The sequence below is a fragment of the Delphinapterus leucas genome, chromosome 16, assembly GCF_059928025.1.
Source record: "Delphinapterus leucas isolate spDelLeu-1000000601 "Yukka" chromosome 16, BTC_Dleu_Yukka2, whole genome shotgun sequence".
NCBI lineage: Eukaryota > Metazoa > Chordata > Mammalia > Artiodactyla > Monodontidae > Delphinapterus > Delphinapterus leucas.
The window spans coordinates 40609458-40631792 of record NC_143144.1 but is presented as its reverse complement, the minus strand read 5'-3'; the positions used below and the strand labels follow the sequence as shown (position 1 = coordinate 40631792).

General features: G+C 42.0%; 1 protein-coding gene across 5 annotated transcripts in view; it reads right to left on the bottom strand.

Annotated features, from left to right (window-relative positions):
• Window positions 1-22335, bottom strand: part of WDFY4 (WDFY family member 4) — a 278500-nt gene that overhangs the window by 97858 nt on the left and 158307 nt on the right. For all 5 annotated transcript variants that reach the window (XM_089897807.1, XM_089897809.1, XM_089897805.1 and 2 more), the window contains exons 40-42: window positions 7950-8027; window positions 1876-2082; window positions 418-469 (exon numbers count right to left, since the gene is read on the bottom strand). In XM_089897807.1, coding sequence (XP_089753933.1) covers window positions 418-469; window positions 1876-2082; window positions 7950-8027 — 337 coding nt within the window. The remainder of the gene's footprint in view (window positions 1-417; window positions 470-1875; window positions 2083-7949; window positions 8028-22335) is intronic.

Genomic DNA, 22335 nt, shown 5'->3' with positions numbered 1-22335 from the left:
TCTTCACAATCAGAGAATTCAGTGTTAAGTATTAAATATCTATCCCATCCAATTTTGCTCTAAAATATTTTCCTATTTTCCTCCTAGGTGTTTTGGGTCACATACTGAGCATGTATTAGTATTTGGGGGGGCACTTTTGAGGTTTCCCTCATATAGCAAACTGACAGGATAGTTTCCCTGAAAAAAATTATTACTGTTGCAACCTAAATACAAAATTCTTCCCCCAGTGGAGTGTTCAGGTCTGGAATGGGTCCCTCTTCATTCTGGAGAGCAGAGTGATGAAAGGCCTTGCACTCCCTACTCTAGACGTGCAGCATTTTCTTCCCACAATATATCAACTTCATATCTTTAAGGAGATGTTAAATAAAACCAAGAATTGGTTTAACTGTTAAATAAAAATACAGATAAATTGAATACCTTGGTTTTCAGCATTTAACTGACAAATATCACCATTTCTGTCCTGACTCTCCTGAAATAAAACCAGAGGAAAGAGAAATTAAATCCTGGATACCTATGGGCCCCACCCCCCCATTCCACAGATTCACAAACACATACACACACATGCATATGGCTCCTTCAAATCACTCATACACTCAAGACTTAAAGGCAAGGGGAGCAAAATGCCAAATCCTAAAGGACCACAATAAAATGCAAGTATTAATGTTCCTGAGTCAAAGGGGAAAAAACCCACAATCTTCCATTAAGTAGGATTTACAGTAATTACCAAAGATTATGCCAAATGGGAGTAGAGAGTATCCTGGCTGTCTGTGGTATGGGCCACCCTGGAGAGGGGACCAGGGACAGGGTCTGGGGCTGGACAGCCCAAGAGACCAGAGTCTAGGTTCCACAGCCAGCCTTCGGCCTTGACATCAGCACCATGGGCAGGCTTATTTTTCCTGCCTCCATTTCCTAAGAAATGTATTGAGGGAAAAATACTATATATCACCAGATGTTTACAGACAATACACTCAAAACTAAAACGTCTACTGAATAAATGAAATATAATTTTTTCATTAGGTTTTATAAAGGATTTAATGTGGGTAAAAGATTCTGAGGTTACAGACTAGAGAAGAAGCCCAACATTGTAACTCAGGATGAATGCAGAAGGAAATGTCTTGCGTTCCAGGGTCTGGGAAGGCTGCTTTTCAGAACATCTTAAAGCAGAATTGTTCAATGAGGACATGAAATGCTATTAACAGATTCTTCTGTATCCACTACCAAGCCAAGGACGGTTCCTCATCATTTAAAAGGCAAAAATGTAAGTCTGACAGAGAGTTCAAGCTTCATTACAGCAAACACCTGGGGACTGTCCAGATTCCGTTGCCTGGGAATCCAACGCTGCTTCAGTGTCATTTGGACGAAGCGGGTCACTGGCTCAAGCTTGCAGAAATAGCTGAGTTCAAGATATTTCCATTGTAAGACTTGATATGGGATTTGCTTGCACAGTAATACCCATAGAAGGGCTGGCTATGACTGCTCTATGACACATAACTTGTACAAGAGACAGTGCCCATCACGTGGCTCTTTTCAAACGCTGGCATCCAGACCATTCTAATGGACTTTTATGGATGTCAGCGTGGTACTGGGTCAGTGGTGTATATATGAACCACTCACTCACTTATTTTTTGCATTCATTCAGGCTGTAGTTATAGCATCCCTTCTATGTACCTGGGGAGTTACTGATTCTTTCCTTCTGTTAAACAGCACCAAGAACGCATTACAGCACTCTTACAGTGAACTGCACGCATTATCTCTCCTATCTGTCCACGCCAAAGCACTCCTGGTGGAAACAACATCAGATGGAAAAGCTAAGGAGACACCTCCCTATACACTGCCTGTCTGGAAGCATCCTGTCTTGTTGCATCTAATTCTTACCTTGAGCCTTTCTCGACTCAGGGCCTCCAGCGGAGACAAGCGTCTGATACGTTTCCTCATGCGAGCTGGTCCTTCTCTCCAGTCCAGTTCCCACCGGGAGCAGGGTGTGGCTTCTGCCATCTGACGCCACAAGCCCAGCTCCCCAAAAAGCTGCTCCTGGATCCTGGCCCAGGCGTTGGCTGCCTTGATTCTGCCACATCTCCGCCTCTGAGAAGCAGAAGTACAGCGTCACCTCTGGACACATCTCCTCACCAGCCTGGCCCCAAACCTCCTGGGGTGAACAGACCAAGCCCCCCATAATTGCCTGAGGAAAATCACCTCTATAGGCAGCTCCAAGCACCTTCAGGGTGTACTCTCTGGAGCCAGGACCAGGCCAGGAGAAGAAATCAGTTTTTCAGCTTTGAGACCATTTAATTCAGCTTCGAGGAGAAAAAAAACCCTCTGCCCTTTGGCCCACAGAGCCTCGTGACTGCTGGGTGCTGTGCAGAAAGTAGCAGGTCCCAAAGGTCCCCATGCTATTCATCAGAGAATAGGACGGCTATTTGGTAGAATGGACACAGAACCTCACCACAGCCCCTACCCTTCAAAATGATGCTGAAAGCCCTCCTTCCAGTGTCTGGACTGGAAGTGTGGTGAGAATGTTCAAAGAAGCTAAAACCTTTGATGCTAATGAAAATTATCCTTCCTAATATCTATGAAATCCTCATAGTTTGCATACATAGCACTTGACTGTTATACCTTCTGCTAGAGTATAACTCAAACCTTTTACGAAATACATCGACACCCCTAAATTGCTTTTGTGTGCCACATTGAAGTTTCCTACATCATCTATCAAGGAAACATTTCAATTCAGTTTGGACAGCAGAATCAACTTTGTCTGCAGGGTGAACTTTTCCAACTATTCAAATATTTGATGGTATGTGCCCTACATTTTAATTTTTCAGAAAACTGAAAGGTGAAAGTGCTAAGGACAAGAAGCACAGACCTCACAAAAGTAACATAAAGAGAAAAGAAACTCATCGTCATGTACGAGGCTGAGCCTCTCACCTGCTCTATCTCATTTCCTCTACACAATGACACCATAAGTGAGTCTTGGAACTTGTAAGTACTTTCTATTATCCTCATGAAGGAACCAAGTCTAGGAGAGGAGAAGTGACTTCCCCAAGGACCAACAGGTGACCAAGCTAAGACTGAAACCCAGCCTGTCTAATTCCAGAGCCTTCACTTCAGCCTGCGTGCTTGATTCCTTTCCTAGGGCCCTGGTATCACTTCATTAAGTCGTGATTTCTGCCAGTATTACTTCAAAGACTGGCAGACTTAGATCTAGACCATTTTGAATGGGAAAAGCGTTCTCAGAACTTGAAAAGTCTCACGAAAACATGAGAGATGGTATAGTTCTAAGTACTTGGTCTTTGGTGTCAGATGAACCTGGGCTGCCACAATGTTTCTGCTCTTCACTGGCAGTTTAATCTGAAGGAGACTTAACATCCTCACCAGTCAAATTCAGTTAGTAATATTACCACCGTAATAAAACCATGGGTTTATGTAAGGATCAAATGAGACAATATTTTCCAGAGTTTAATACGGTGCCTTACCCAGCTTAAGCAGTTAGTATTATTATTGTGAATAAAGCAAATTCTATTTCAAAACAAGATAATTTTGTTTCTCCACAGTTCTTAAATTCATATCCTAAATAGTTATAGCATTTTACAAGTACGCCAATTATTTAATAAAAAACTCCAGAAAAATAATGACTATCCAAAGCCTTTTATAGGGATTTGGTTATATGGAATGAACACGTGTTTGGGGACAATATTTCAGCTCCTGGGAGGTTGCTGCTGCATCTGTAGTTCCACATTGAGCTTCACAGAGGACGGACAATCCCAAGCTACTGGGTTGTTCATCCGGGGTTTCAAATTAGTCTTTTAAGAGCATCCCTTCCACCCTAAGGCTCCACCTATGCAAGCTGGAGGTTCACAGCTGCCTGAGTCTTCATCACAGGGCAAACGTGTTGCCTGCATATCTGCAGCTAGACAGATGTGTGTCAGGGATAAGATCCCTCATTCATCCCTCAGAGATGAATGATTGTTTAGTCCATGATGGAAGGCTGTATGTGGTCCCAAGACAAAGGACATGAGATGACTGAATAAGCGAAAGTCCTGAGCTCCTGCACCCGCAAGGTGTCCTGTAATGCCCATGCTTCTGCACAAGGTAAGGTCCCCATTCAGTCCAAACCTCGAGTGGGCCAAATGCCACACCAGACACAGGGGCAGGGATGCTGGTGTATTAGAGGCAGCTATGATTCTCGGCTGAATAGAAGCTCTTGGGTAGCATCACTGAGACTTTCCTCTTGGCAACCAGACCGTCCCTACTTTCAGTTCCCGGTGCTGGGGTGCAGCTGACTCCAGCCCTGGCTTCAGTGGGTGATGAATGGTTGTAGGATGGGCTACTGAGCATCATTCTCTGGGATTGGAACTGGTTGTCTCTAGAGCCCGTATAGAGCAGACTGCAGAGAGGCGGATGTGTACACGATCAGGGCTGCTTACCTTGCGCTGGCCAACCTTATGTGCATCAGGAAAAGGCACCTGGTGTATCTGCATTGAGGCATACCCAGCCTACAGGCAGGCCTCTCAGCGATGAGACAGTCCCTTTGTGCAAGTTACATAATTTCCCACCCTTTATATGAGCCCTGCCTGGTTCCAGGATGTACAGACTGGGGAGCAGAGCATGAGTTCATGCCAGCCTCAAATGCTCTCTCCTCCATGTGCCTCGTTGCCTAAAACATATTAGTAATCTCATACACTTGTGTGTTTAATGTTTGTGTGAACATGTGTTTGTGTGTGTGTATGAAAAAGAGAGAAAGAAAAGAGAGAGAGGGAGAGAGGAGGCAGATTCCTTAAAGCAGAGTTTGAATACTTGGATCCAGCTCTTCTTGAACTGTGATGTTCTCCTGGATTTTTCAAAATATTTCGTGTGTTGCCTAAGCCAGTTTGAGTTGAGTTTCCGATACTTACATCTGAAAGAGCTGTTACCAAAATGTAATGGATATACAGAGACTGAGCAAGAAATGGAAACAGCCTGTTGGCCCCCAGAGAGCCCAAAAGAGAGGGGACAGAGCAATGCCCCTCACACACTAAAAGAAAGGCCATTTCTGGGGTGGAAGGCATCTTGCATAGAACTTTAAACAGTAAAAGCTGTAATTTTTTTAAAAAATACAGACAAAATGAGGCGTGTCTGTAAGGTATGATGAGGACCCAGTATAAGAACAGGTGGCCTGGATATATCACAGAGCAGAGCCAGAGCAGCCGGACCACAGAGAAGAGAACAAATGTAACTGGAAATGGCAAAGGGGCATCTGGGCAGGGCCAGAGCAGAGGCACCTGTTTTCGTCGGCACTTCTGGAGTGATGGGAAATTGGGGAGATTAAATATCAGAACTGCACGATTTGCTGGTGATGGGACGATGAGGCATACTGATGATGCCTGGGTTAGCTTCCAGGGCACTGGGTGACGCTATCTTGTCATGCTGTGAGCACCTGCATCGCCAGTGACCTCTCAGGTTAAGTAAAATGCCCAGTTGGAAAAGTCTTACGCAACCTGTTACTGAGAGCCGTGTGGGCGGGGGCCCTTGAACCTCATTATCTCCACCCTCTTGGAAGGACCTCGCGGAGTGTAATTAGGAGAAGCTGTCCTTGAAGAACATGGCATATTTCACAAGGCTGATTTCTTTCCAGAACTTGGACTTCACTTCTCTGGAAGCGGAGTGGGGCCTTCGTCGGGAAAGCCTACTACACCCCTTAAAAGAAAGCGGGGTGAACACTCCAGACCCCATTGTCTCTGGCAGACGGTGATAACACCTGCATTCTTTTAAACATCGAAACGATCTGTCTAAAATATTTAAACACTTGGAAAGTATCCTCATGGATTAGCCTCAAAATGCTGATTTTCTCAAAAATACTTCAATCAACAGTAAAACTCTGTCCCACTTTCTCAAGTACTCTCTGAGCCCCAGTCAGGCCCGCTGCTGAAAATAAGCCAGACTGATGTTCCAGAAGGCTGGACCCTTGCCTTATGGGCTCAGAGCCTCTGCCGAGGTTCTTCTGTCCTTCCCCATTAACCTTCAGTTTTTCAAATTTCAGCAGAAATCCACCAGTTACCACAGAGCACATTTCTCCTAGCCATGACCAAATCTTCCAGGCTTTTCCAACCATAAGAAGAGAAATGGTCAAACTCTTGACTAGATGCTGATTTGATAGTTTAGATAAACAACACCCTCTGTCTTGAAATGGAACAAGCGTGATGGGGATATCCCTAAATAAAGGATGCAATCCTAAATGATTCATCTTACTTTTCCCCCAATGGCAGCTGAATTTATTAGCCATATTGCTAGTCCTGAATGAAGTTGGTGAATTCAAGTAGTAAGGCACTCACACGCGAGGTCCTGTCCAAGGGGCGCAGATAACACGCAAATGTAAGCCAGCAGGACACCTATCCCCAAACTGCCTCTCCCCCCCGGCATGTCTGATAAACTGCCCACCTCCTTATGTAGCACAGCCTGGGAGGCTGTGTCGCTAGTCTGTATGTTTCTGGGGTGCACGCTGGGCATCTCACAAATCCCTATTCGTGGGGGCACGTTGTGGGCTCCCAAACAAGCACATATGGAGGGAACTGGATCAGGTTACTTGGCTTAAGCTGATCAGAGCCTATTCTGTTTCCCTTGAACTTGGGGACTACTGTTTCACCATTCCTTCACACCTCGCCTTACCCCAGGCACACCCAATGGTTCCTTATACCCCACTGCTCCTCTCTTTGTAGTACAACATCCTAGTATTGGCCTTATCACCCTGCTTTAATTTCTTTACTCTTGGTCCCTCTACGGAGTGTTAAGAACCTTCAACCAGAGGAGTACCATTATCATCTCTGCCTTTCCTACACCTAGCAAGGCTTTGGCACAGAGAAACTGTAAAGTAAAAATATAATTTGTGAAGTTTTAATTCTATTGTTGTGTTCTATTACTAGCAATCATTTTAGAAAATTTTTGTTAACATCAATAATACCACCTAAAAATGAACTTCTTAGCCATTCATTAACCACATATGGGACATCTATTCCCTGCCAGCCACTGTCTAGGTGTTCCATACTCACTCTTTAATCTTTACGGGTAGGCAGTATTATCCTGTCTTAAAGATGGGGACCCTGAGGCTCAGACTAGGCTCAGTCCTAGGAAGGGGCAGACCTGAGATTCAAATAGAGATGTCCCTGGCATGACAGCCAGTGCTCTTTACCTAGACTGTACAGAAATCACTCCTAGAGAGAGGTTTTCAACATCTAAATCTACCCTCATCAGTGGCAACCCACTGTCCTTGGGAGAACAAGCCAAACCCCTACGGTGGCAGCAAGCCACTCTGCTTGCTCTGGCCCTGCCTCATCTTCATTCACCCTTGTCCCTTCCCAGCTCAGATCATCCCAGTCACTTCCTCTTCTTCCAGTTAACTGATGACATCCAGTGCTTTCCCGACTCAGGAGCTTCACACATTCCCTCCCCTTAGTCAAAACCACTTCCTTAAAATACTTTAGCCCATATTCCTCCTTCTTCAGATTTCAACTTAAAGATCAATTCCTTGGAGAGGGCCTCTGATCTGCCCAAATTAAAGTCTTCCCCTTGTTATAATCTCCCATTATACTTGTATTTTCCCTGTCTATTGCTCTTTCCAAGTTATAATGATCTATTTATCTGTGCACTTATTTAACTCTCCTTTAGAGTAAGCTACCCGAGAGTGAGGCCCACGTCTGCTGTGTTTACAATCGTGCCCCTAGCTCCTAGCACAGGATCTGAGGTGCCCACTGGATGAATGAGTAGATAAGTGGATGGAAACACTGCCTATCTCCTCAGCTGCTGACAGTGTGGGTCCAAATCCCATGGCACAGGTCATGAAGGTAGGACTGACTCACTGATGACCAATTATTGGCTTAGCCAATTTAGAATTTAAACCAAACGCTCTTATGATTCTTTATTTCAGGTTCAAGGTAGGTTCTGGTCTACTGTGCAGAGAAGGGAATGGCCTTGTTTCTTACCTGTACATGATCTTTGTATAGAGATGCATATAGCTCCTGTCCTTTTCGTCTGTAGTTCTCGATACATGACATGAAGTCCTGGAGAAGAGACAAAACAAGTCACAACTAATAACAGCTGTGATTTTAGGTGAGAACTTCTCTACTCTGACCAGTTGTCGGGGGCAGTAAGAGTTACAGGATTTGTTGGTCAAATCAATCACAACCTCATGAATACATGTACCACCTATGCTGTTACATTCACATACACACTCGCATACATGCTTATGGGTTACTTCCACTTCCAGCTACGACGAACTAGCTTGTAGCAGATAAATCTTCCTCCCAGGAAAAACTAGAAAAGCTAGAATATAATAGATAAATTAAAGTGGAATTCTAAAAAATGTTCAAGTAACTCACATTTATGGAACAGTGCACCCAACAATAGTAAAATACACATTTTTCAAGCCCCCACAAAACATATACCAAGACAAACTACATGTTGGACCATAAAATAAATCTCAACAAATTTTTAAAAAATTAAAACCTGCAAAATATGTTCTCTGACCCATAAAAGAATCAAACTGAAATCAATAACAGGAAATCTCCAAACGCTTGGGAACTAAACAATATACTTCTAAATAATCCATGGATCAAAAAGTAAGTCTCAAGGGAAATTTTAAAAAATACATAGTACAGTATGTTTCAAAATTTGTCTCATAGCTAAAACAATACTGAGAGAGAAATATATGTCACCGAATGCATGCATTAGAAAAGAGTTAAATTTTAGAAAATCTGAACAGATCAATAACAAATAGGGAGATTAAATTAGTGATCCAATACTTCTCAAAAAAGAAAAGCCCAGGACCAGATGGCTTCACAGGAGAATTCTATCAAATATTCAAAGAAGAATTAATACCAAACCTTCTTACATTTCCAAAAAATAGAAGAAGAGGGAATACTTCCCAACTCATCATATGAGGCCAGCATCACTCTAATACCAAAGTTAGGCAAAGACACCACAATAAAAGAAATTTAAGAGCAATATCCCTGATGAACACAGATGCCAAAATCCTCCATAAAATACTGGCAAACAGAATTCAACAGCACATTACAAGAATCATATACCGTGATCAAGTAGGATTTATCCGTGGGATGCAAGGATAGTTCAATGTATGCAAATCAATCAAGGTGATACATCACATTAACAGAACAAAAGAAGAAAAATCATCACAAAGTTCATTATATATATGTTTTATGTATGTATAAAATTCAGCCTTTAAAAAGAAGGAAATTGTGCTGTTTGCAACAACACAGATGAACCTGAAAGACACTATGCTAAGTGAAATAAGCCAGAACATTGCATCTCACTTATATATGGACTCTAAAATAGTCAAATTCATAGAAGTAGAGAGTAGAATGGTGGCTTCCAGGAGCTGGGGAGAGGCAGAAATGGGGATATGTTGATTACAGGATACAGAGCTTCAGTCACGCAAAATAGTGAGTTCTGAAAACCTGACGTACAGCACTGTGACTCTAGTTAACAATATTGTACTATGTATTCGAAATTTGTTAAGAAGTTAGAGCTTAAGTGGCCTCATCAGAAAACAGAAGGTAACTGTGTGAATTACCTTGACTGTGGTGATGATTTCACAACGTCTGTGTGCATCAAAACATCAAGTTGTGCATCTTAAATATATACAATTTTACCCTAATATAGATGAAAAGATTTTAAATTAAAATATTTTTAAATGATGTAATTTTAAAATGTTTTGCATCATAGAGCCTATCTGAAAAAAAAAAAAAAAGAGTACAATTTTTAAGTCAATCTAAGATCCCACTCAAGGAACTAGAATAAAAGAGAAAAATAACCCAAAGCAAGCAGAAGGAAGGAAATAATAAAGGTAAGAGCAGAAATCAATGCAATTAAAAACAGAAAAACATGGGGAAAATCATTGAAACAAAACTGGTTCTTTGAAAAGATCGATAAAACTTACAAACCTGTAGAAATACTGACAAAGATAAAAAGAAGACACATATTGCCAATATAAAGAATGAAAGAGAGGCTATCCCTACAGACCCTGCAGACATCAAAAAGATAGCAAGGGAATATTACAAATAACTACATACACATAAATGTGACAACTCAGATTAAATGGACAAATCCTTTCCAAAAACATAAATTACTGTATCTCAACCAATATAAAATATATCATTGGAATAGACTATAACAGTTAAGGAAACTGAATTCATAATTTAAATACTCCCCCCAAATAAATTTCCAGGTCCATATGATTTTGCTTGAGGATTTTACAAAATATTTAAGCAAGAATTAACATAAATTTTACAAAATATCTTCCAGAAAATAGAAAAAATTGGTACACTTCCCAATTTGTTTTATGAAGCTAGCAATACCCTTATACTTTTACACCACAACCAGACAAACAGAGTACAGGGAAATAAACCTATCTTTCATGAATAGAGATGCAAAAATTCTTTTTTTTTCTTAACATCTTAATTGGAGTATAATTGCTTTACAATGTTGTGTTAGTTTCTGCTGTATAACAAAGTGAATCAGCTATACATATACATATATCCCCATATCTCCCTCTTGGGTCTCCCTCCCACCCTCCCTATCCCACCCCTCTAGGTGGTCACAAAGCACCAAGCTGATCTCCCTATGCTATGTGGCTGCTTCCCACTAGCTATCTACTTTACATTTGGTAGTGTATATATGTTCATGCCACTCTCTCACTTCGTCCCAGCTTACCCTTCTCTCTCCCGGTGTCCTCAAGTCCATTCTCTATGTCTGCGTCTTTACTCCTGTCTTGCCCCTAGGTTCTTCAGAATGAGTATGTGTTTTGCTTTTTTTTTTTAAGATTCTATAAATATGTATTAGTATACGGTATTTGTTTTTCTCTTTCTGACTTACTTCACTCTGTATGACACTCTCTAGGTCCATCCACCTCACTACAAATAACTCAATTTCATTTCTTTTTATGGCTGAGTAATATTCCATTGTATATATGTGCCACATCTTCTTTATCCATTCATCTGTCAATGGACACTTAGGTTGCTTCCATGTCCTGGCTGTTGTAATAGAGATACAAAAATTCTTAACAAAATATTAGCAAATAGAACCTAGCAATGCATAAAAAGAATTACACACAATGACCAAGTGGGTTTATTCCAGGAACACAAAGCTCGTAAATACCCAAAAAGCAATCAAGATAATCTACCATATTAGTAGGTTAAAGAAGAAAATGACATGATTATATCAATTGATGCAGAATAGCATCTGACAAAATTCCACACTCATTCATAATAAAACTCTCAGAAAACCAGGAATAGAGGGGAACTACCTTAACATAATAAAGATCATCTACAAAACCCCACAGCTAACATTATATTTAATGTGAAACAATAAATGCTTTCTCTCTAAGACTGTAAACAAAGCAAAGATGTCTGCTTTTACTGCTCTCATTCAACAAATCGCTGAAGTTCTTAGATTTTACACCAAAAGCATAAAAGAAAAAAAATGAATTGGATCTCATCAGCATTAAAAACTTTTGTTCCACAAAAACCCACATAAAAATGATGCAATAGGGCTTCCCTGGTGGCGCAGTGGTTGGGAGTCTGCCTGCCGATGCAGGGGACGTGGGTTCGTGACCCGGTCCGGGAGGATCCCACATGCTGTGGAGCGGCTGGGTCCGTGAGCCATGGCCGCTGAGCCTGTGCGTCCAGAGCCTGCGCTCCGCAACGGGAGAGGCCACAACAGTGAGAGGCCCGCGTACCACAAAAAAAAAAAAAAATTAAAAAATGATGTAATAATAAGCTACAATCTAGGAGAAAGTATTTGCAAGTCACATCAATCAAAGGACTGGTATGAAGAGCTCTTAAAACTCAACAGCAAAAAAAAAAAAAAATCCCATTAGAATATGCACAAAAGACATGAATAGACATAAAGAGGACATGCATATCACAATGAAGCACATGAGCACTATGTTCTACATCATTAACCATTAAGAAAATGAAAATAAAAACCACAAAGAGAAATCACTACACACCTATCTGAATGGTTAAAATTAAGAGGTGACAACACCAAATGCTGGTGATGATACAGAGCAACTTGATCACTTATACATTGCTGGTGGAATGTATGGTACAGCCACTCCAGAAAATAGGTCAGTAGATTTTTTTTTATATCTAGGCAACTACCACAGTATCCAGCAGTTGTAACCCCTGGGGATTTATCACAGTGAAATGAAAACTTATACTCACACAACAACCTGTATGTGAATGTTTACAGAAGCTTTATTCATAATAGACAAAAACTGGAAACAACCCAGATGACCTTCAATAGGTGAATGATTAAAGAAACTATGAAACATCCATACCATGGAGTACCGCTCAGCAATAAAAAAGAATGAACTGGGCTTCCCTGGTGGTGCAGAGGTTGGGAGTCTGCCTGCCAATGCAGGGGACGCGGGTTCGTGCCCCGGTCCGGGAAGATCCCACGTGCCGCGGAGCAGCTGGGCCTGTGAGCCGTGGCCGCTGAGCCTGCGCGTCCGGAGCCTGTGCTCCACAATGGGAGAGGCCACAGCGGTGAGAGGCCCGCGTAACACACACACAAAAAAAAAGAATGAACTGTTGATACATGCAACAACCTGGATGAATCTGAACAGAATTATGCTGAGTAAGAAAAGACAATCCCAAGAGGGCAATATGAGAACTTCTTGTAGTGATGGAAATGTTCCTTGTTGTGATACTGTATTACAGTTTTGCAGGATGATACCATTGTGGGAAACTGGATAAAGGGTACATGGGGTCTCTCTGTATTATTTCTTGCCATTGCATGTGAATCTACAATTTCCAAAATAATCATTATATGTAGTCCTCACCACTAGGAACTCATAGGAGAAAAAAAATCTTCACTTAAGAATGTCATTGATGAGGCTCCCCTGGTGGTGCAGTGGTTGAGAATCCACCTGCCAATGCAAGGAACATGGGTTCGATCCCTGGTATGGGGAGATCCCACATGCCGTGGAGCAAGTAAGCCCATGTGCCACAACCGGTGAGCCTGTGCTCTAGAGCCCGCGAGCAACAACTACTGAACCCGCGTGCTGCAACTACTGAAGCCTGTGCACCTACAGCCCGGGCTCAACAGGAGAGGCCACCGCAATGAGAAGCCCGTACACCACAATGAAGAGTAGCCCCCGGTCACTGCAACTAGAGAAAGGCTGCGTGCAGCAATGAAGATGCAACGCAGCCAAAAATAAATAAATAAAATAAATAAATTTATTTAAAAAATAAATAAAATGGAAAAGTAAAAGGGTCCTGCTACATAGAAGTAAAACTTTGATAAAACAAAAAAAACGAATGTCACTGATGAAACAGCACAAATGATTAATTTAATGAAATCTCAGTCTTTGAATACAGTCGTTTTTAATAGTCTGTGTGATAAATGGGAAATCTGCGTAAAGCACTTCTGAACACCAAAAACCATGATGGTCATTTCAAGGAAAAGCACTCATATGATTGTCAGAGTTGTGAGCTGAACTAGTTGCTTTTGATCACTTTAATTTGAAAGGAAGACTGACAGACAAAACTAGTTATGAAGACTTGGATATCTGGCAGATCTTTTCTTGAAAATGAACAAAGTGAACCTGTCATATCAAATAAAACCACTGACAGTATTTTCTGCCTATGATGAAATTTGGGCTTTCAAATTTCGAATATCAGAATGTTGAAAAGCTTGTACCTGCCTCTGTGAGCCTGACAGTTTCTCAGTAGATAAATATTTTTCTGATAAAATTGGTGGTATATGAATATGATCTTTCCATATTGCATAATGAAACATGTCAACATTTGGGAGATCTCGTAACTCAGGGAACCAATATTCTCGTTGTATGTTACTTGCATGCTCCAATGCATGTTACAAATCATGTATGGGTTACAATATCCATTCAAAGTACAAGATAATCAATACATTTTACTGTAACAGAGTACAAAAATTTCACTGATAAAAGTTTCAAGTAACCTTTCAGAAACTACTACTTGTTGAATTTTGGTGTAGTATCAAAGAAGAATGTCTATAATTTTCTGAAAATTCTATTAAAATACTCCTTTCTTTTCTAACTACATATCTGTGAAAGACCAGATTTTCTTCATGTATTTCAACCAAAAGATAAATAAAAAGGTATTACAACTGATTGAATAAAGAAGCAGATATGAGAATCCAGCTGTCTTCTAAGCCAGATAGATATTAAAGAGTTTGCAAAAATATAAAACAGCACTACTCTTTTCAAAATTTTTTGTTTTGAAAAATCTAGTTATTTATCAAAAATGCTATTTATGCTTATATATAATGGATTTATTACAGCTATCTTAAAATGAATTAATAAATGTCTTATTTTTAAAATTCTGTTTTAATTTCTAACATGATAAATATCAATAGATACAATCGATATAAACAACAGCTCTTTGAAGTCTCAATAATTTTTAAGAGGGTAAACAGGTCTTGAGACCAAAAAGTCTGAGAACTCTATGAAAATGTTGGTCAACTGCTATGAAAGTGAATGAACTACTACTTCATGAAAAGACACGGATAAATTTCACACAGTTTGGAATGAAATAAGCCAGAAAGAAGAGCATATGATATGTTATTTCACGCACATAAAAGTAAAAAGTGGAAAACTGATGTATGATATTAGCTGCCAGGAAACTGGCTACTTTGGGGGTGCTAGAGACTAGAATCGGGCATGGAGTGGGGGGTGCTTCTGGGGAGCCGTGAATGTTGTCTTTTTTAATCTGGGTAGGGGTCACATGTTCACGCCACTAAAATTCTTAAATTTGTATATTTATGACTGGAACACTTTTATTCTATGTGTGCTAATACTTCAATAAAATAAAAAAAGTATTTACCAGCAAAGACTCAAAACTATGGAAACAATATAATTTTTAAAACCCCAGTTACTGTTTTGGAGTAGTGGGAATAGGGTGATTTCTTTCTTTCTTCTTCTTTTTTTTGTTTACAAAATTTTCCTTAATATTGCTGTTACACGTTTATACACATTTACAAGTAAAAATCATTATGAGCAGTGCAAGTGACATAAAATGCTGACAAACTTGACTAATTTTACATCTAATTTTACATCTAAGGCAAAAGCCCAGTCTTTTTTCTAATATGATGCTTTGGAGATGTGCGGCAGGAGAAGAGAACTCGTGGGGGAACTTGGACACAAAGCAGCCCCTGTCAAACAACGAATGTGCTACCTCACCGAAGAACAGGCCTGGTATGGATCATCCCGGGGGTTAAGTGGGGGGAGTTTCAGGCAGGGACACTCCGGCAAGATATATGAAAAGATATTCAAACTTTCATGCTGTTCTGAGCGCTGCTAAATCAGAGTGTTTCACGTGGAATCAAAGTCCAGACAGCTTGGTTCCCGGCCCTTACCAGCCACATTCCATGGGCAAATCACTTAATATTTCCAATTTGATTTATCATCTATAAAATGAAGGTAATAGTACGTCCTCTGTCTAGTCCAAAGAGATATTATAGAGATAAGATGAGACAGTAAAATGAAACTTCATAAAAGGGTCACCCAGAGACTATTTGGGTGTAAGTCATGGGTAAGATCAGTTGAAAAATTTGACCTAGATGGTCTCTTCTGAATTAAGTTATAGAAAATGCTATATGATTTCAGTTATATATCATATTTACTCTTCAAATAAATACCCTATCGACAATAGCTGCAGCCCAGTGTTGTTTACACCCTTGCTCAGATATTCCATGTCTACCCTCAAATTTTCCCTCTGTTGTTAAGTTCAACCAACAGTCATTGTCCACCTACCATTTTCCAGGCCCTGCAGTACAAAGACGAGCCCCATATCTGCTTTTGTGGCGTCCAGTGGAAGAGCATATAATTATGTGTTGACATGGCCAATGTTGAGACAGAGCTATGTTTGGGACATGGTGACAAAGGTCACAGTCAGCACAAAGAAGAGGAGACCATGGTGTCCAGTGAAGGCTCCCTGGTTGAGATGCTGCTTTAGCTGAATCTCGAATGAGAGGTTTTAACTAGAAGCCTGATGTGGTCCCATTAGCATTTTTGCTAACTGGCTCTGGTAGCAATTTGAAGGATGGATTTAATGAAGACAAGACTAAAAGTAGGGAGCTCCCTTAGGACACTATCATGACAGCACAAGTGAGGGCTCACAGGGTGGAATGGGTGAAATAGAGGAGTCAAATTCAAGAACAACATGGAAAATAAAATTGGGATAAACTGGTGACTGTATGAGAGGGTAAGAGTTCCTCTAAAATTTCTAGTTTGCCTAATGGAACAAATTAAATTAGATAAACTGAGAAAAATTAATAGATATCACAAAAACAAGAGAAAGAGCAAGTTTGAGCGATATGAGGACATGTTCAATTTGAAGCATCAGTGGTACAGCTGGACATTCCTAGAAGAAAGCTCAAGTGAGAGTTCCAAGTTCTATATAGATCTGTGAGCCACCAGCAATCAAATGATAAATAAACCCTGAGAGATGATAAGATGCCTCATGGAGAGTACGTGCAGAGAGGAGCTTGATGAGTCAAGGTCAGAAACCGGAGAACACTTGCAAAGTTTAGGATAGGAGAAGAAAGGTTAGAAAAGTTTAAGGAAAATCAGAAAGAGAAATGTCATAGAGACCCAGGGCTGTTTAACCACAGTGAGTGCATCAGAGAAGTCCTGTAGGATGAAGACTGAAAATGTCTTGGATTTGTCTACAGAAATTGGTCTTTGGTAATTTCTACAAGTTATTTCAGAGGAATGATTAGACGGCAGCGAGTCAACCAGAAATCTGGAGATAAGGAAATGGGGACGATGAATACTGCCAACTCATTTAAGAAACCTGAATCTGAAGAAGAGAAAAAAAGAGGTGGGAGTAGGGCCATGCAATGTAAGAGGAAGGATACAACCCAAGTGTATTGCTAGGCTGTGGGGAGCTTGGCAGTAGATGGGAGAAGGTTGAAAAGCAAAGGGAAGAGGAAGGTGGCGCAGGTTCCACGGGATAAGAGAAGAGAGGATGGAATCAGCAGCCCATGTAGAGGCTGTCCTGAGCCATGAGGAAGGGCTCATGCTTGGAAGCTGGATGGAAGGACTTGAGGATGGGTGCAGATGTGGATGAGTGTGTGAGCGGAACACTAGAGAGTGAGGTGCTTCACACCTGATGGCTTCCAGTTCCAGGGTAGAGTAAAGGGGAAGATGGCTCTGCTTCCCCTGATCGCTGAGCAGGGGTGAAGGCCTGGAATAGTGGATTAGGAGGATGGGAGAGGGACCTGACCAGGGACCTAACCTGATGAGTTATATAAAAGTGTTGATAGTCTAAGTATTTGTTATCCCTTGGTCCGTTCTCTCAACATTACATCCAGTTAACTAATTTGCACATAGCACTTTACAGCTGACAAAGGAGTTTCCATTTGCATTATCACATTTACTATTTAGCCACCTGACAGACCTGTATTATTATTATCCCCATTTTACGGAAGAGGAAGCTGAGGACAAGTGAGATGAGTGACTCCAACAATACGGGAGCTGGCAGTGCTGGAAGATGACTTCTTGGATTCTGCCATCACGTGAGTCTCTCCCACATGGTTTCCACCCTGTGTGTTGCCACAGTGCTAAGCAAACATTACTTTGCAATTGCTCTTGAGACCTTTCATGCCCTGAAAAGTTGTCACACTCTGGATGTGGAGGCAAGAGGAGGGCGGTTCAAGGGCAGAGGCCCATCTGCCTGGGAAGCAGTGAATATGGCACATCGATGGGAGACAAATTCAGAGCAAAGCTCTGCATTGATTATTGGAGCAAAATAGCCTTTGCTTAGCAACTGCCTGTGTGTTAAAGAGTTTGAGAACCTCTGAAGTAGGACCAAGGGCCTCAGAAGGCCGTGTGGAGATTTGAGAGGGAAAGCAGATCTGGTTTAAAGAGCCTCTGCCTTGCTGTCTCAGTGCCTCCTTAAGGAAGGATTTGGCTACAGAACACAGATCAGATCTTGGAATGGGGAACAAGGCACAGCCTACCTGGAGGGTCACCTTTAAGTGAGCTGACCTCAGCTTGATGGTGCCCAGCTTTGCCAGGGGCACCCCTGGGGCTGGCCAGCTGCTGGTGACCCTCCTGCCCAAGCTCTCCCACAGGAAGCTCCTGCTGTCACTGATGACAGTCATTACGTTGTTGGTTTAAAGCATCATTAGTCCTGTAATTACAGTTGTATGGCCTAGCCAGAAGGAGAAAGACCAATATCTAAACACAGCCTCTCAGGTCCTGCTTGGAAACTTAGTACCAACATTACAGTTGTAGGTCCTGGACTCTCCAGCCAAGCACGGCATGTGTCGGGTCTGGAACTAAACTCAGTAGTAAGAAATGCCACTGTATCTGCCATGTGCTGACACATATGCATGTCATTTTAATCCTCTGTCTCACAATTTTCACTGCCAGTCACTTACACTAAGGAAATCATAAGATATATGCACAAATATTCACTGGACAGTATTTTCCACCATCTTATTTATAGCAGCATAAAATGAAACAATGTAAATATCAACACGTGGAGGGATGGTTCATCCTTACTGTAGAGCATTATGCAGTCACCACAAATTATGCTCACAAAGGGCCACCACTAGCCCATACAGCACCTTTGTGTCCCCTTTGGGCAGATGCCATCCTGGACCTGCTTGGATAACTTGAATAGTGGGACAAAGGCTGGATTTCAGCTTCTTTTTGCCACGCTGGCCAGATGCCCTCGTGCATAACCTACACAACTGTTCACGGCAGTCCTGGTGTCAAAAAAGTTTTGATGATATGGAACCAGGTTTTTGATGTACTGAGATTTTTTTTAAAGGAGGTTAGAAAATAATATGCTACCAATAACAACAATTAAATGTGCATCGATTTTGCATGGAAAAGAAAAACTGAAAAAAAATATAGGGCTTTGGTCGTTAGTGCTGTTTGCCAAATATTTCCAGTTCTCTCCTCCTGTAGCTACATGGCATGACTCACCCTTCCTGGCACCTTTGAGCCATAGGTGAGGCCAGGGAGAGGTGTGCCGAAACTTTAAGGGCTCATGCTCTGTTTGCTAAGCTCTTTTTTAATTGCCATGGCAGTGCTCAAAGTTCTAGACAACGGCTACTCCATGAGCCGGTATCACTGGGCGAGGTTAAGGCACAGAAGACTCCCAACCAACTCACAATGCACGTGTAGCACAGGTGAGAAATAAACCTTTGCTATTTTAGGGCAATTAGTTTTGGGGGTGTTTGTTACTGTAACATAACTTTTCCTGAATAACACACACACCAAAAATGTCAGGAAGGGTTATAGTGAAATTGCATTAAAATACATAAAATTCATTTGGATTCATATTTGTGATCTGTGAAAAAAGATCAACAGAGCTAAGTGAAAGCAAGTGTGAGATCAATTAAATATTATGAGCAAAAAGCTCAAACAATTTGAGCAACAAGATAAATAACAGGCTTAATGGATTATAGCCCAAATTATAAAATAAATACACTGCTCACCTCTCCTCCACCAGTGCAGGCTGAGAGGATGAGGGATTGGATTAACAGTGTCATGCAGTTGGCTGGCAGTGAGCAACTGAGGAAACCACGTCTGTGCGAGCCCTTTGTCATGATCATGTAACTGGTAATTATCAAAAATACTCTTCTCTTTCCCAGCACGCCTCCTCGGGGCCCCAGGGCAGAGCACAAAGCCTGCAGAGGCAGTGCTCCACATTACAGCGGCTGGGTTCCCCGCCTGAAGCCCCCCCTAGAATAAGCTCCTCAAGGACAATGTCCATCCCTGTTCCCAAGGGTCTGGCAAATGGAGACAACAATAGACGAAAGTTTGAGAGACTGAAATGAAGCTCATAGATTTTGGCACTCCTCTGAGCTAAATTCTCTGCAGTTGGTCACTTCCTGCCCAGAGTAAAACACTGCTGATGGTCAGATATAAGGCCGGGTGATAAGATTTCTGGGTCTGCAAAGAACAAAGGTCAGGAGCTGGGCAGTTCTGGCCTTCACTTCCACTGCCACGTTTAAACCCGTCTGAAATTCAATGTTTTCCTGGTTGTGAAACATTCAATAAACAGATCACATACGCAATTTTTCTATTATGCCTTCTCTACATAAGGTTGATATATCTGCCTTCAAATATAAGTTCTTACTGGAGACCTGGCTTTAGTTAAAGGACAGAAGCAGTTAATGAGAAAACAATGAAATGCTTTCCCTGTTTGTTGGTAAATCTTGTATAATACCTACACATGCACCCGTAAAAGGTTAGCAGTTCGTTATGAAGGTAAACAGGAACTAAGGGACAGAACGGCCTGGGTCTGCATCAAGCCATAGTCAAGGTGTCTTTGGAACATATCTGTTTGGACGACTCAGGCCAGGAAATGCTCTTTTCTCCAAGTGCCCAGATAATTGCACTTTTCTCTACTGTGGAGACATAGCCCCTGGATTCTTAATAAATGTCAAGCAATACCAGAGTAATAATCATATTTCCAGCAATAATGACAAACAACTGGTGCTTGGAGTGGGTGAAGAGGGACCAGATCACCACAGTGCAATTCATCTCTTATTAAATTCACTCACATATTAATTTCTAAGATGAACAGTGGTTTCTAATTTGTCTTTTTTGAACTGTGCTGTTTTTATTAAATTCAATTGTCATGAGACTGACTACTTTTAAAAAAAAGACACTCCCATGTAGCAAAGGACAAAAGCTTTGGAACTGCAGGTGCCAGGCCTCCTCAAAGAAGCCAGCTTCCCTCCTCTTTTTCTCCTTCTTGGGCATCAGAGCCTCTGTGAGACTCAGACAGATGGGAAGCATCACCACACTGACCTTTCCTGAACTCAGCCACGTCTCCTCAAGTTTCCGTTATCGTCTTCCTTAGAGGTGAGGCTCATGGAGACACAGACCTCCTCGGGCAGGAGCAGAAGTTTAGGAATCACTTACGAGAGGGGGTCTGGATGAGAGATGAATGTGAGGATCTACGATGGAGGACTGCAACGCATGGAAACATTTTCCCCTGAACACATTTTGAGACTTGAGGTTACTGTTACCGACTGACTCGTGTTCCCCGCAAATTCATATGTTGAAGCCCCAACTCCTAGTACCCCAGAGTCTGACTGTATTTTAGAGATAGGGCCTTTAAAAAGGTAATTAAACTAAACAAGGCTGTTAGAGTGTGCACTAACCGAATCTAGTCAGTGTTCTCATGGGAAGAGGAAAGATCCTAGGGATGCTCTCGCGGAGAAGATGGCCATTGACAAGCCACGGAGAAACCAAACCTGCAGACACCTTGATCTCAGGTTTCCAGCCTCCAGAACTGTGAGAAAATAAGTATCTGTTGGTGAAGCCCCTAGCCTGTGGTATTTTGCTAAGGCAACGCTGGCAAACTAACTCAGCCTCCTTGACTCCAAATGATGTCTAGCACTGAGAAAGCCTGGACACTGAAACTGGCATTTCAAGTAGAGATAACAAACGGAGGCTGGAGCTTATGGGGAGGGTTCCTTCCTTAGGCTGTAAGGAGAGAGACAAGGCCACTTTGGCCAGGAGCAGCACGTCGCTGTCCACGACTGGAGCAGAACCCTTGGCTTGAGTCACCGGGTGCTATCTGGGCCCACACTGGGATCTTCCGGAGGGCAACCGTGACCACATCCCTGTGCTCCGGGATGCTGCACACACCTGCTCACCTCGGCTCCCTTGGGAGTCACACTGGGACTTGTCAGTAGGTGCCCACTGTTGGGCTGAATGTGACTCACAGGTAACATAATCAACACCAGCCCTTCCCTCTCCCTTAGGCTTGTCCTGCATAGATATGGCCACTGTGAATTAAAAAGTTAACTGTAGCCACAGGGGCCACGGCCAGGCAGGAAAGGGCTTTCAGAAGGGGCAGTGTTTTTAAAGTACAGGAGAAGCAGTTGGTCTGATGGGAGGGGGAGGCTCTTCCAAGCAGATGGGACCACATTTGCCCAAGGGTAGAGATGGGAGAAGACAGGGTACGTTACGATAAAATATGGAAGTGGGCCCATTTGGAGCAAACACTGTGCAAGATTGTCACAGGAGAGAAACTAAGAAAAACAGTGAGAGTCAGGCTCCCTGCACTGTGGTTGTGGGTCTGAGTCTTCTTCTGGACAGTGTAGGAACAAATAATGGTTTTTAATCAGGGACATGACATGATCGGATCTGATCTTTAAAAACTCACAATGGGGGTGGCTTGAAGGGGTGATGAGGCAGAGTAAGCTTCTGGGAGGGACCATCTGCTTTTGTTCTCCCTATGTCCCTGCTCTCAAGCACTTCTGCTCCCTGGCAGAAGCATAATTGATGGCTGAGGAATAAATACATGAACTCTCTTACCTACCACTCCACAATGG